This window comes from Sycon ciliatum, chromosome 1, assembly GCF_964019385.1.
Source record: "Sycon ciliatum chromosome 1, ocSycCili1.1, whole genome shotgun sequence".
In the NCBI taxonomy this organism is placed as follows: Eukaryota; Metazoa; Porifera; class Calcarea; order Leucosolenida; family Sycettidae; genus Sycon; species Sycon ciliatum.
In genome coordinates this window covers 95,196,138-95,212,448 of record NC_088643.1, presented here as the reverse complement: position 1 = coordinate 95,212,448, position 16,311 = coordinate 95,196,138, and the positions used below count along the sequence as shown (strand labels likewise).

The 16,311-nt window shown below is 48.3% G+C and overlaps 1 protein-coding gene across 1 annotated transcript; it reads left to right on the top strand.

Moving 5' to 3' along the window:
• Nucleotides 1-4,633: 4,633 nt before the first annotated feature.
• On the top strand, nt 4,634-12,971 carry LOC135808965 (ubiquitin carboxyl-terminal hydrolase 47-like). Its single transcript, XM_065322219.1, has 6 exons — nt 4,634-6,688; nt 7,271-7,478; nt 8,039-8,326; nt 9,221-9,459; nt 9,732-9,969; nt 10,396-12,971. Exons 1-6 carry the CDS (start codon nt 4,887-4,889, stop codon nt 12,064-12,066), a joined length of 4,446 nt encoding a protein of 1,481 aa, XP_065178291.1. The 5' UTR covers nt 4,634-4,886; the 3' UTR covers nt 12,067-12,971.
• Nucleotides 12,972-16,311: the final 3,340 nt, after the last annotated feature.

The following is a 16,311-nucleotide window of genomic DNA, read 5'->3' as shown; positions in this document are numbered from 1 at the left end:
TGGAGAGGGACCGATGAACCGGCAACAAGAGAATTCAATACGCATGCTACTCTTCAGTTCATTGCTGGGGAAGACTACTCAAGGCCACGTCACTCCGGCAATTCAATGTACAAATCAGCAGCAACACTTGCAAACGTATTCCTACCAGCTGACCAGCAAGTTACCAGCCATCAGCTCTTCAAATAACTCCAACTTAACAAAGAGAGGAGATGGACAGATCGGAAAGTATCGTGGCAAGCTCAGGACAACACACGTCCGGCCCTATGTAACAACAGTGGAAAGTGCGTGCCATGGTATATTTTCGAAGGCATATCAAGAACCAGCTAATGTGGACTGGGAGCGTCAGGCGAAATAGCACGTCATCGTACATTTGAGATCAGCGGGAAGAAGATGACGACGTCCACTAATTTAGTATCTGTGCACACGAATCTGCCGTGTGTGTGACTCTGTGTGTCAGCTATGGCATCATCGCCTGTGGTTCCATGCCTAGCATGTACGTCTGAATCATCCTGCAAAGTTTGAATGACGTAGGTTGAGCGATCGCTCCGCGAAATATACTTTTTGAAATTCTCTTCATAGTATATCTTCCACCATTGAAATTTCGAATTTCTTCAAAAAAAGTGCTGAGAGGGGTGGCTTGCAACCTCGATATGGCTTGTTCCAGGCATGGTTTGGAGCCATCTTCTGTTGAAGTAGTGGCGGGGATCTGCCCTGCAACTGCTACAACAAAAAATGATTCGATCTGAGAAAGGGTGAGACCGCGAATCTCGGTTGAATATTGAGTATTTCAAGCCTTTTCACGACGAAGATGGAGTTCTTTTTTGGAGATGGACGTCGCGGCAAAGAACATGGTGTCCGACGTCTGGCGTCTGGTGAAGCCAGGGATCATTTGTCCAGTCAGGTCGGCAGCCTAACCGTCGGTAAGCTTGTGTTTGGATCCCGTTCTGCTCGATGTGGTAGATCACAAACAATTTGATATCGCACAAATTGATCTCAGCATCGTGCGTACGGTATTTTATATTCAGAAAATCCCAAAGTGTCTCTGTGTGGCCGTCCTATGCCACGAGAAACTCCAATCAGGCTCCTATGTCCTCTGCCTTCATGATTGAATGTCCACTTCGTTTGAACAACGAACACAACAATCGAGGACGGCTTTGCAATGAAAAATACAGCTATACTGGAGCTGAAAAAAGAAGAAAAAAACGTGCTCAGGATGAGACTCGAGTACACGCATACTCTCCCAGCAGGTGAAACGCAATTTTTTGTGAAAAATGCGTGACGCCGACTGACCAGTAATTTCGCCTGACGGTCCATTTGCATCGTCCGATCAGCTGCTACAAGTGCCGTGAGCCAATGGCAAACACGTTTGACAGAGACTACTACCTCTACTGAATGCAACTTTGGCATGGCAGAGATCTACAAGCACGTTATCGTGTCTATCAATAGAGTTGCATCCTCATACGACTATGTGAAGTGTGAGGTCGTACTGTACTGCGTCTACGACCTGGTTGGAAATGTATGCAATAGTTCCCACCCTCTTGACCAGAGATCGCACACACCCTAGGGTTTTGATGGGTTTGTACGACTCCCAGCTCTTGACTTTTGTTGGGTGTACGAGACGCACGCACAGTTTTCTTAGGGGGAGTACTTTTTCATGTAGTACTGAATGCGGCAAGCAGGACTCGCCCATCCGCCCCTCCCCAAATGGATCTACTCGAATGGTTGCGGAGGTAGGGGTGCTCTGGCGGGATTTTACGACATACACAAGCGCGCACACACCCACACAATATACACACGCACGCACACACATACACACGAACGCACGCTATGTCGCACGTCTTGGGCATGGCTTCGTGAATACAATAATTTAATGTTATAATTTATAGTATCCAAATGTTAGAGTAGCTTTACAAAACCTACCGTTCAATACCGGATCATCTTGTGACAGCTTCCTTGCAACACCCATGACTTGACCCCACTTCGTCTTGACGTCGGGAAATCGTTCACACCGGAGTTGGGACACGACTCATTGAAATCCAGGCCTATCTGCAGCTGGGAGCAGGACAGAGCTGATGGACGTCAGCAGCGGCTGTAGAACAACCATAAACGAGTCTTCTTTCTCCGCAGTCAGGCGGGACAGCAGCTTTGCAACGCAAGCTTCTTGCCTTCTGTGGGTCTTTAGCGGCTGGGATTCGGAACGCTCTGTAGAAACCATTGAACAAGTACTGCACTCTATCAACCCACAAGTATTTCTTCCAATTCATGATTATTCGCAACTTTTATGCAGTACGCGCACCAGATCAGAAGCCGCTAAGTAGCAAGGTTGAAATAGTTTCAAGACAAATTGAAAAATATAATAAGGCCAAACTAAAGAAGGTGTGTGGTTCGACTCACCCGACCGACCGTACAATTTCAGCCCGACCGTAACTTTTTTTCGGCGGGCTGTCGTGTGACTGACGTACGTGGACTGAACACGTCCACGTCTACGTGCTGTGCGGCGTGAGTCTGCGGACGCAGGCGGCTCCTATTGGACTTGACTTGTAGTTGTACTGCAGTGCAGTGCAGTGAGTGGTACGACTGCTGCCTTTGTGCTGGTAGTAGAGTCTACTCGATACGCGTATACAGTGTATTTACATGTACTAAAAAATATATTAAAAAAAAAAATCCGCCCGCCCGCCCGTAAAAAAAATGTCCATGTTAGTCGAACCACACACCTTCTTTAGTTTGGCCTAACAGAAAATTAGAATTCAAACCATACGGCATACCTGTGGCCCAAGTCAATACAGACTGAGCGTTCACGCGAAGAGAACGTAGATCTACGTCAGCTGAGGTTTCCTTAGGATCAGGAGGTGATTCTTGACCCGGATCTGGATCGCGATCAGCAGCACTCTCTGCCTCCATCACGATCATCAAATGCAACTAATTACTTGGAAAAGTAGTTCATTCTTGTTCTTCTTTTCGAGCTACGATTTCCCACGATCCTATCAGTATCGATCCTGCACGAGTCAAGGTCAAGGATCCGAAGGAGTGCACTCCCGGATGCATAAGTACGCGGAGTAGTTGGTTTATAACTCAGGGCACGCACCGGGGATATCTGAGGGAAAAGTGGGAGAAAGTGCCGCGAGTCAATCATAGTCGGCCCGGAAGGCCTCGTGACCCCGTGTCGCCTCCCGCGACTCCCTGGTACAACTACAACAGACAGTACAAGAGCTAGCGGCTAGCATGCATGCTATGTACAGTAGCAGCTGACGTCAGGATTCTTGGCTATGCATGCCTTTATATTTTGGGCTTTATGGCCATGGCCATTATGGCCAAACGTCTGATCTGAGCTGTTCAACTTCAGGGCTCACAGTCGGTATGCAGGATCGACAAAAGCGTCGTGCGAGGGCGGGTTTGGTGCACGTGAGTCGCGTGACCCCACGAGAGCACGATCGTGTACATCCTACGCATCCCAACAGAACAAAGAAGAGAAAGAACCTTGGCTTGAGTAGCCTGTTCTTGTCTTGCAGAGCCGATGTTCGCGATATTTTGGTCGGACCTGTCCTTTCCTCGCCTTCTCTTGGCATGCAGTGTCAAACCATTCTCGTTTCCGTTCGTCTCGATCTTGTGCTTTTACGATCGTGCATACTCCAGTGGAAATAGTTTGCTTTATTATTTGCACTGGGAATTGCACTGCAACACTGAACAGTTACTGCCAGCCCTCGGCAACGACTTGCCTTTCACTGTGCCTTGTAGAATTGGTCCACCGAAGGAGAAGGCGACAGGCAACCTGTGCTAGTCCCAGGAAATTCATGTCATGTAGCCGCTGTTCGACCAAATGCTGATGCTACAATGAGCGATCGCGATGTTCCACAGGTAAGAAGACAAACAAACGAGTCAGAGCTCGCCAGGCAGGTAACGCCGAGAACATACCACACAGAGCTGCTGATCGGATGGAGGCGAACGGGACCAGCAAATCCGCCAGGCGTTAGTTGAGGGCCACTGAAGGCCAGGTTTCCAGAGGTACCAGTTCCTCCATGATGGCGAAATGCGCTGCCACAAGAACTCCAGCGAGAACGAAAGCACAGCAACCAACTCCGCGGGCGAACTGAGGAGAGAACACTGAAAAATCTGTGCGCAATGATTTTCTGTTGGACGGCGCGCGCGTTGCTGTTCCGCTGCATGCATGCGTTTTTCTTGTTGTTTGATCTGGTGCTGCTTTTGCACTTTTGGCGTTCTGCGCGCTGAGTGGCACTCACTCAAAAATGTCCACTACATCTCATTCTTGGCGGATTTTGATCATCTATGGCTTATTTTTTTCAGCGTGGAATTCTCCAGACATTTACCGATCACTTTTCCGATTGCTGTGCCGAAATCGAAGCCAAAACGACCAGACTTTGGCTAATCCGTGCCGGAAAACTGGAAGGAAAATGGTGAAACGCTGCGGTAGATCACTGAGTTTGGGGGTTTTGAATCAGCATAGCGAATCCCAGCTTCGTGGACATCAGGGCCGATGTAGTGGACTAGATCAAAGATTTGAGAATAGAGGAGAATAGAGGCCTGTGATTGGTCAGTTGTCATCACGTGACATCCGCGCAAAGCCGTGCGCGACTCGACGCTTTTGTATTGGACTGTGAGCCCTGAACTTTTACTTCAAGTAAAAATGGCCAAGTAAAAGCACAAGATGCACAAAATGCCACGATGCTGAAAAAGTAACCTATAAAAAATATGTCATCGCGTCTTGAGAGAAGATTGAGAGTCGCATCCAGTCGACTAGTCCGACGGCTCCAACTGTACTTTCTGGCAGTGAGCCCTCTTGTGCTATTCTCTATTCTTCGTTTTATCAGTTATAGTGATGTTCCTGCGTTGGTCCACTACCTAGTTTTGGCCTTGGCAAACTGGCGAATATGGAGTTTGTTTCGTGCAATGACGGTGAAAGTTTTGTTTGCGTCGTGCAAGACGAAACTACAGCGGACTTTCACAGCTCCAAGCATCGAACTACGTGCACTCCGACAACTACCGTGCGCAGCTTCTATCAAGAGGTCGCTAGCTTAGCGCATTACATGATTGATACGTTTGTGTTGGTCTGGTGCAATCCGAACGGTTCGGATGAACGACTGATTCCTGACTCCACAACAACATTGGGCGAGCTAGGCCTATCGGGCAAACGGCAGAACTTCCTGCTGTCCCAGAAAGATGGTATCGACCCAGTGAAGAGCTTTGTGAGCGTCAATGAGCAAGGCGACCGTACCAACATACACGCCGGTGAGAGCAATGGAAATAGCCTCTATCCTGAAGATCAGACCACTCCAGTCTCTATGAACTTGGTGGCGTTGGGAACGGATGATGACACTGTGAGCTCGACCACAGGTACGTACGGCAGCGACGGCGGCGGTATTGCCAGCAGCAGCAGCAGCAATGCAAAGACAGAGTATGTGGGACTGGTGAACCAGGCAATGACATGCTACCTGAACAGTCTGCTGCAAACACTGTACATGACGCCGGAATTCCGCAATGCCATCTACCGATGGCGCTTCGACGGCACACCGGACGAAGAATCGCGCAGCATCCCGTTCCAGCTGCAGAAGCTCTTCGCCAACCTGCAGACGTCCACAAAGGATGCGGTGGAAACAACGGACGTCACGAAAAGCTTTGGCTGGACAAGCAGTGATGCATGGCAACAGCATGATATCCAAGAGCTGTGCCGCGTTATGTTTGATGCACTGGAGAAGAAGTTCAAGGGAACAGACCAAGACAATCTCATCAAGCAGCTGTATGAAGGTGAAATGCAGGACTATGTCAAGTGCCTGGAATGCGGCCACGAAAGTGCAAGGACCGATACATTCCTGGATGTGCCACTGGTGATTAAGCCGTTCGGTGCCAGCAAAGCCTGCGGTAGTGTTGAGGAGGCTCTGAAAGCGTTCGCCACACCAGAGACCCTGGACGAGTCAAACCAGTACATGTGCGATAAATGTGACAAGAAGGTGGACGCGCACAAGGGACTGAAGTTCCTGAGCTTCCCGTACCTTCTCACGCTGCAGCTGAAGCGATTTGATTTTGACTACACAACGATGCATCGCATAAAGCTGAACGATCGCGTGACCTTCCCACACAGGTTGGATCTGAGCAACTTCATTGGCAAGGACGGCGGCGGCCACGGCGTGGCGAGTCGTCACTGTGACACTGCTTGCCAACAGACTGGACAAACTCCTCCTAGCGCTGCCGCGACAGGTCTCACTGGTGATGATGACGTCGCGGTGACATCAACAATCGGTGAAGCGTCGTCATGCTCTGCAGCGGCGGAAGGCCAGCAGCCTGACAGCTGTGATCGTGAACACCATGCCGCGGCGAACGAGAAGGAACTTGCGTCACCGACACCAAGCAGCAGCGATGAGTCCAGCCCAGCACATGAGTATGAGTTGTTCTCCATAATGGTTCACTCGGGGAGTGCGAGTGGTGGCCATTACTATGCCTACATTCGCTCCTTCAAAGATGGCGAGTGGTACAGTTTCAATGACACAACGGTGAAGGCGATTTCTGACCGAGATATTGAGAGTACGTTTGGCTCTGGGACCAGCTCATCGTTCTATTCCTACTCTAGCATGTACAGATCATCAGCTAATGCGTACATGCTCATGTATAGACAGGTGAGTAGCTCCAACTGCATTGAATACATGTGTGTATACGGAACGGGCAAACTCAGTGTTCTGTATGCAATTCTGATTTCATAGACTTCAAGAAAGGCAGGCAGGCACAGTGGGTTGGTCTAAGACCATGATTGAAAAACGTGAGGTACCAGGTTCAAGTCCTGCTTGAAAGCGGAAGGATTTTTTCCAGCCATGCTGCGACCCACAGTGAACTGGAAACTTGTGGCCTGGCATGAGGAGAACATGCATGTGGCAAATGGGATTCAGCCTTTGGCCTCTGGTTGGTGGATCTGATCTATCCCCCACCATTTAGGAGCCGTACCTGATGCCTGATAATGGGACGGTGGCTTCCCACGGAAGCGGAAAAGGCGGTTCTTGACCCACCCTGTCGCGAACCCCTGCAATTATTTTTCAAGAAAACTTCCACGCACGCAAGTGCATGACTTTGAGCTTGTTGCTGCGTACACGCCAAAGGTGCGGAAGCAGCTCCATGACCTCCTGGAAGAGGCAGAACGGTATGGAAAGCACCAAAACTTCCAAAAGACAACTTGCATCATGTGAATTACTGAAGAAACAAAGAACTCGCGCTCCTGCATTTCAGTATCAGTTGGGTTTGTTGGAAATGGAATACGCTTCTGTCATAGCCTTTGGTCAAATTTAGTACTACCTTACTATGCCTACATTCGCTCCTTCAAAGATGGCGAGTGGTACAGTTTCAATGACACAACGGTGAAGGCGATTTCTGACCGAGATATTGAGAGTACGTTTGGCTCTGGGACCAGCTCATCGTTCTATTCCTACTCTAGCATGTACAGATCATCAGCTAATGCGTACATGCTCATGTATAGACAGGTGAGTAGCTCCAACTGCATTGAATACATGTGTGTATACGGAACGGGCAAACTGTTCTGTATGCAATTCTGATTTCATAGACTTCAAGAAAGGCAGGCAGGCACAGTGGGTTGGTCTAAGACCATGATTGAAAAACGTGAGGTACCAGGTTCAAGTCCTGCTTGAAAGCGGAAGGATTTTTTCCAGCCATGCTGCGACCCACAGTGAACTGGAAACTTGTGGCCTGGCGTGAGGAGAACATGCATGTGGCAAATGGGATTCAGCCTTTGGCCTCTGGTTGGTGGATCTGATCTATCCCCCACCATTTAGGAGCCGTACCTGATGCCTGATAATGGGACGGTGGCTTCCCACGGAAGCGGAAAAGGCGGTTCTTGACCCACCCTGTCGCGAACCCCTGCAATTATTTTTCAAGAAAACTTCCACGCACGCAAGTGCATGACTTTGAGCTTGTTGCTGCGTACACGCCAAAGGTGCGGAAGCAGCTCCATGACCTCCTGGAAGAGGCAGAACGGTATGGAAAGCACCAAAACTTCCAAAAGACAACTTGCATCATGTGAATTACTGAAGAAACAAAGAACTCACGCTCCTGCATTTCAGTATCAGTTGGGTTTGTTGGAAATGGAATACGCTTCTGTCATAGCCTTTGGTCAAATTTAGTACTACCTTACTATGCCTACATTCGCTCCTTCAAAGATGGCGAGTGGTACAGTTTCAATGACACAACGGTGAAGGCGATTTCTGACCGAGATATTGAGAGTACGTTTGGCTCTGGGACCAGCTCATCGTTCTATTCCTACTCTAGCATGTACAGATCATCAGCTAATGCGTACATGCTCATGTATAGACAGGTGAGTAGCTCCAGCTGCATTGAATACATGTGTGTATACGGAACGGGCAAACTGTTCTGTATGCAATTCTGATTTCATAGACTTCAAGAAAGGCAGGCAGGCACAGTGGGTTGGTCTAAGACCATGATTGAAAAACGTGAGGTACCAGGTTCAAGTCCTGCTTGAAAGCGGAAGGATTTTTTCCAGCCATGCTGCGACCCACAGTGAACTGGAAACTTGTGGCCTGGCATGAGGAGAACATGCATGTGGCAAATGGGATTCAGCCTTTGGCCTCTGGTTGGTGGATCTGATCTATCCCCCACCATTTAGGAGCCGTACCTGATGCCTGATAATGGGACGGTGGCTTCCCACGGAAGCGGAAAAGGCGGTTCTTGACCCACCCTGTCGCGAACCCCTACAATTATTTTTCAAGAAAACTTCCACGCACGCAAGTGCATGACTTTGAGCTTGTTGCTGCGTACACGCCAAAGGTGCGGAAGCAGCTCCATGACCTCCTGGAAGAGGCAGAACGGTATGGAAAGCACCAAAACTTCCAAAAGACAACTTGCATCATGTGAATTACTGAAGAAACAAAGAACTCACGCTCCTGCATTTCAGTATCAGTTGGGTTTGTTGGAAATGGAATACGCTTCTGTCATAGCCTTTGGTCAAATTTAGTACTACCTTGGGGCGGTGCTCATTTACGGATCTCATTTGGCTGCGGAATAGTGAACCTACCCTGACACGAGACATGGTATGGCCTCATACGGATACGGGTACAGTGTGTGATAACCATGGTTACCCGGGTCCGACTGTTTTGCGTCATGTATAGTGCTTTAAGCAGCTGGAAGAATTGACATTCATAGCAAACTCTTCGCTTCTTTTGCTCTGTGTTCTGGAATGATTTGCTTTCAGGTCAACGCAGAACGCAATGCCATGCCGTTAGAAACAGCCATGTTACCGGAACATGTAACAGAGGTGATAGGCCGTGTTGCTCGCGAAGAAGAAGAGGAGCGCATTCGTGTGGAGCGGGAACGTTCTACTCTGAGAACCAGAATCTACTATGATGATCCCGGCCATGACAAGCTTGTTGGTCGGCAGATTGCGTTTCATAACGAGCTGCCACTTGGCGAGGCACTGGTGGAAGCCCATAAGTAAGTTCTGTTTACCATATCGAGGGTATGTGTGGTCTGAAATCCTCATTTCTCACTTCCCTATCATAATTTTCTTCACTTGTTTCACCTGTATATTGGTAGAAGCCCCTTTCGGTAGGTGTCTTTTGCCTTTGGGGAATTCTGGAATGGATCAATAAAACATTTCCGCCGTTTTCATGTATCCGTGTCTGATAGTGCTTGGGGTGTGAGCAGTGGTCAGGTGCGTACGCTGGTAACTAACGTTACCCTATGTTCTAATTCTCTGCTCTTAGGCTGTGGGAGCTTGATGCGGGTATTGTACCGCTGGAGAGATGCCGCTTAGTGAAGTACGATTCCTTCTACGAAGTTCCGAGCAAATCCCTGGACCATCTAGATGTGTCAACACCTCTCTCCAAGATTGCAGCAACTCCATTCTCTTCAAGTGAGACACTGGCCTTCATGCTGGAAGCACGTTGTGAGAATGAAGAGTTTGAGGAATACCAGTCGTCCGATGATTGCTGCTTCCTGAAGGTGAGGCAGTTTGAGTAGTATGGTGACTATTGCAAATGCATGTGGCCCATGCAGATGCATATGGAACATGCAGATGCATACATGTATGCACTGGATATTCTTTGAATGCTGCTTGACTTTCGGTTTGACGGAAATCCATGATAGGACATAGAAGTTGAACAGGGATGATACTTGATGACCGGGTTTCCTGTTTGGGCCCAGGAACATGGAATTTGTGTGTTCACAGCCAGCTGCATGAGAAGACGTATTACAGTGTGCTTGTTATGCAAGAGTCTGCCCTTGGTTTGGCTGACTGCAAGCAGCTGTTGTGTTAGTGTCCTACCCACTATTCATGCAGAAAGTGAAAGGAATTGCATTGCTTCAAGGCTTTAAAACAAAAATTCTCTTTGCTGTTTTCGGTTCTGTGTGTTATTGTTGATGTTGTAGATCTTCTATGTGGACCTTAGTGCTGAGACAGTGACACGAAAGCCAATGATCTGTGCTGATCTGCAATGGACGGTGCATGACTTACGTCTATACCTTGCAAAGAAGTTCAAGTGCAGTGTGGAAGGAATACGTTTGCTTGCGGACCGATACTACTCTGCTCCTCAGCTGATGACCAAGGAGACATCAACTCTGAAAGCGCTTGGTTTCTACGTCTCTAACAAGATCTATGTATCTGCAGCCTACACTGAAGACCAACTCCAAGATGTGTTAGTTCCGTACGAGACGTCTCGCCTGCAGGGCATTGTGGACACTTGCCTTCATACGTTGCTGCTAACTGTCACGTTGCCATCAGAAGAGGCCATTTCCAGGTATCGGAATGCTACCGTAGGCCAAGAAGCAAGCCAAAGCCAACCGACCTCCAACGGAAACACAGCTCGGACAATCTGTCTGGCAATGGACAACCGCAAGACTATATCTGATGTGAAGGAGAAGCTCTCCGAAGAGATCCAGCTCCCTGTTGAGTCGTTCAAACTACACAGAGCATATGGCACTGGTCAGGAGTTTGAAGTGACCCGACCAACGGAGCTGCTAACGCAATATGACGGCAAAACCCGCATCCGCGTCAGCCTTGGCAGAGCGCTGCGAATCGGTGAGTACCGTGTGAAGGTACACCTGTTTCAGCTCGACAATCCAGCCCAGGAGGAGCAGGAGAATGGAAGTTCTCCTGCTGCAAAACCAGCACTAACTAATGGTACAGCAGAGTCAGCAGCATCGGCAACGCCACCACTCCTAATTGCAGCATCAGGAGCTAACGGGTCGGACGCAAAAACAGCACCGCCATCGCCAGCAGCAGATGAGCCAACTGAGACGACCGCTCCCATTGAAGAAACTGCAAAGGCCACAGCAGCAGCAGCTGTTACAGCGCAGAAACCGATGGCAAAGTACGAGGATGCGCATGAATCTTACCTCCTGTGCACCAGCGTGGTGAGCAAAGGAATGACCGTGCTACAGTTAAAGAAGAATATTCTGAACGATTCCTCGACATCACTTCCATCATCCATGCCACGTGACCCATCCAGGCTGCGCCTGCGAAAGCGTTGCTGGAAATATCCAGCGACCGTTCTTCTCGACACAATGAAGTTTGAAGAAGACATCAGTGTTTACACTAACTGGGATGTCTTCCTACAAGTGTTGCCAGAACCGGAATGTATGACAAGTTCGTTGCAAACGATTGTCTTTGTTCGCAGGTGGAGGCCATCTTCATATTCGTTGGGACCATGGAAAGAGATCGTCTTGCACGACAAGTTACCCAACACACTGAAAGATGCTATTTCCGTCCTCTCAGCCATACCAGCCGAGCGTGTGAAGATTGCTCGCGGTCGTGGCAGTTTCCCGTGTGACACTGCATTGCTTGATATGCCCGATCAAGATTGGGACCCTGACGTTCGATCACTCGGAGACTACCCGGTCAACCTGTCGGACGACGGTGTGGTGTTCTTCTACTGTGACAGTGAGGAGAAGCTGCAGAATCTGAGCGATGAGCGGCGTAAAGACATACAGAAGCAAGATACCGCACGCTTTGGCAATCAGTCAACCGTATCCAGCTATTACTTCAGGGAGAAGGCACTGAAGATCTATACCAGTGTCGACGAGGACAATGACTCTCGCTAAGCCAACAAACACATACGCAGACAACTGTTGCGGCAGCAGCATCAGCAGTGCCAGCAGCATCAGCAGTGCCAGCAGCATCAGCAATGCCAGCAGCATCAGCAGCATTAGCAGTGCCAACATTAGCAGTGCCAGCAGCATCAGCAGCATTAGCAGTGCCAGCAGCATTAGCAGAGCCAGCAGCAGCATCAGCGGCAGCGCTGGCCGCAGTTACCCATGGACTAGCAGTTATACAACATAGTCCACAATTGTGGTGGTAAGTCCTGCGTGTTACCGGTTTCACTTGGATTTGGACTGGCCGCTGTGACTGTGTGTGTCAGGTGAGCCCCTGCTACTACCACTACCAGCGTCATTGTATAGCTATCAACACTGGTGTGTGTTTATGTCTCTCCCGTATATCAGTTAGTTCAGCTATCAGCACTGGTGTGTGTGTGTGTGTGTGTGTGTGTGTGTGTGTGTGTGTCTCTCCTGTATATCAGTTAGTTCTAGTTGCCCCCGTTTACCCTTGTAAAGTTATTTGTACTATATACGTCTGCAAGACATCAGTCTCGGCATTGTTTTCCGACTATTGTCTGTGTCCGGCGTACGTGTGTGTGTGTGTGTGTGTGTGTGTGTGTGTGTGTGTGTGTGTGTGCGGGTGTATGTGTGTGTGGTGCGTGCATATTTCCAAGCTTTCAAAATAGCCCGGCTGATTGTCTTGAGTTATGATGTTGACTTTGCACACCACAGTCTGTATTGTTTCTAGCACAACACACACTGCTTGTGGTGCTACGGCGCTGGTGTGACCTGCAAGACTAATAATATTATATACCTACAAGTCTCCTTGTTCATAAACGTGTCTTGTGTGTGGAGACTGAGTGAGCACTTATACATGCTCACACTTACTGACTACTATGTACAATGGCGTGTGTTTGTTTGTTTGTTTGTGCTGAGAATGCGTGTATAGGGCCGCATGTGGCTTCCTTTATCGCATACTGCACCATTAGCCGTCTCCGAGTGAGATGAGAATAGAAGAAGAATGTACTGTGGCTGTCTATACTGCCAGCTTATAACTGTGATTAGTATTGAAGGAGCACTGGTGCCTCATCATCACCTCTTTATCCCCCAAAGCAGTATGCAAAGCATCATGATTGTGATGTACTGGAGTGTAGTACATGTAGTGCCTGGCGCTCAGTGCCCAGGACCCGCCATGCTTTATTTCCTATGTACAATACATGTATGGGTCACCTATGCTTGCGTGTCAACCGTTGTATATAGGTGCTGCCAGCAGACTTACCCGTAGTCACTTTTTCAGTGTGTACGCTAATACTAGTAATAGTAACATACATGTGGAGAATCCATAAATACAAATACAAAATACATGTACATGTATTTGTCTACACGTCTAGGGAGACGTGAACAACTTGCCATACCTGCTGCAACTACATGTACATTGTATACGAGTTACGTGGGTCAAGCCTCAAGGGGTATACTCCACGGTACTCATACTAGTCATACAAAGCAGCGCAGTTTTGAGAAGACTACAAAATTAAAAATATAATTATTATTAATGATTACCGGTATGTAACTTACTTGTTCATTCATCATAGTGACACACCCCTCATCTGTGTCACCATGGTCACGCTGTCAAGGTTACGTGATTCGTTTACCTTCTGACTGTTCCGGCTGTTCTGTCAGTGTCACTATCACACTCACAGGCTGTCTGTGAACTGTATCATTTGCATGGCCAATGACAGTCTGGGGCCCATTCAAATACTTGAAATAGTTTCCTTGCGAAAGGATAGGAAGACTAAATGTCGCAACCATCTTCGAAAGAGTCTATCTACCTCCCGTGGATTATTGTTTGTCTGAGTTGGGAGGAAGAGAATGGCTCGGCGACCGCAGTCTGGCTTCGCTCGTCCAGGCACGGCACGTGCAGCTGGAACACGAGTGGAAATAACCAGTCCAACACTTCCCGACTTCGCAACGGTTGTCCGAGTAGCGCGTCCGGAGACACCAACCACTTCTGGACAGAGTGCAGAGGAAATGTGCGTATTTGCGACTGACGAACCTAGCAATACTGTTGCCAAGCGTCTAGTAATCAAGGACGATGCCCTTTCACTCGCTGGCCAGTTGATACCGGGAAGTGTCGAAGGTGGAGGAGGTGAGAGTGAATACGAATTTGATGCTGTTCTCCAATGGAAAGATGAACAGTAAGTATTCTACCGCAGCGTCGTTCAACATGTCGTGGAGCAAACGCTACAGGGTTATCATGGCTCGATCATTGCTATCGGTCCCAGGCACACAGGCAAGGCGTACAGCATGCGAGGTCCTGATCCTATCACTGAGGAGCACGGTCCGCGAGTTCGCTTGAACAGAGGTGCAATCCTACGCGCCGCTGAGCAAGTGTTGCATTGCCTACAAGTGTCGCGAGGAGCGGCACGAGGTTTAGTGGTCGTCGTCTCTTATGTGTGGATTTCGAATGAAGAAATATATGATCTGCTCAGTGCGAACGATCTAGAACCATCAGCTGATGCTCCCAGCTCAAAGCAGTCTAGCTCATGCCAGAGAATTGCTTTGGATGATGACGGGCAACTGGAAGGTCTTTCAGAGCACGTAGTGTCTACAGCTAGAGAAGTAGAACATTTACTGAGGCTGCGTTACTCTCTCTCTCTGATAGATTTCTCAATATTGCTGCTACAATACAGGTTATAAGTTGTGCGAGGTGTGGAATGTGCGGATGCTCTGTCGATTGCTGTGCTTTTCTGTATGATTCACCTCGCACAATGCTGTCACTCTATGAGGTGTTGTTTTCGCTGGACGTTTTTCTGTCTGTGTTCTGGACACAAGAGTGCAACCAGCCTTGCTGGTCAGTTAGTTCTAGTTGCCCCCGTTTACCCTTGTAAAGTTATTTGTACTATATACGTCTGCAAGACATCAGTCTCGGCATTGTTTTCCGACTATTGTCTGTGTCCGGCGTACGTGTGTGTGTGTGTGTGTGTGTGTGTGTGTGTGTGTGTGTGTGTGTGCGGGTGTATGTGTGTGTGGTGCGTGCATATTTCCAAGCTTTCAAAATAGCCCGGCTGATTGTCTTGAGTTATGATGTTGACTTTGCACACCACAGTCTGTATTGTTTCTAGCACAACACACACTGCTTGTGGTGCTACGGCGCTGGTGTGACCTGCAAGACTAATAATATTATATACCTACAAGTCTCCTTGTTCATAAACGTGTCTTGTGTGTGGAGACTGAGTGAGCACTTATACATGCTCACACTTACTGACTACTATGTACAATGGCGTGTGTTTGTTTGTTTGTTTGTGCTGAGAATGCGTGTATAGGGCCGCATGTGGCTTCCTTTATCGCATACTGCACCATTAGCCGTCTCCGAGTGAGATGAGAATAGAAGAAGAATGTACTGTGGCTGTCTATACTGCCAGCTTATAACTGTGATTAGTATTGAAGGAGCACTGGTGCCTCATCATCACCTCTTTATCCCCCAAAGCAGTATGCAAAGCATCATGATTGTGATGTACTGGAGTGTAGTACATGTAGTGCCTGGCGCTCAGTGCCCAGGACCCGCCATGCTTTATTTCCTATGTACAATACATGTATGGGTCACCTATGCTTGCGTGTCAACCGTTGTATATAGGTGCTGCCAGCAGACTTACCCGTAGTCACTTTTTCAGTGTGTACGCTAATACTAGTAATAGTAACATACATGTGGAGAATCCATAAATACAAATACAAAATACATGTACATGTATTTGTCTACACGTCTAGGGAGACGTGAACAACTTGCCATACCTGCTGCAACTACATGTACATTGTATACGAGTTACGTGGGTCAAGCCTCAAGGGGTATACTCCACGGTACTCATACTAGTCATACAAAGCAGCGCAGTTTTGAGAAGACTACAAAATTAAAAATATAATTATTATTAATGATTACCGGTATGTAACTTACTTGTTCATTCATCATAGTGACACACCCCTCATCTGTGTCACCATGGTCACGCTGTCAAGGTTACGTGATTCGTTTACCTTCTGACTGTTCCGGCTGTTCTGTCAGTGTCACTATCACACTCACAGGCTGTCTGTGAACTGTATCATTTGCATGGCCAATGACAGTCTGGGGCCCATTCAAATACTTGAAATAGTTTCCTTGCGAAAGGATAGGAAGACTAAATGTCGCAACCATCTTCGAAAGAGTCTATCTACCTCCCGTGGATTATTGTTTGTCTGAGTTGGGAGGAAGAGAATGGCTCG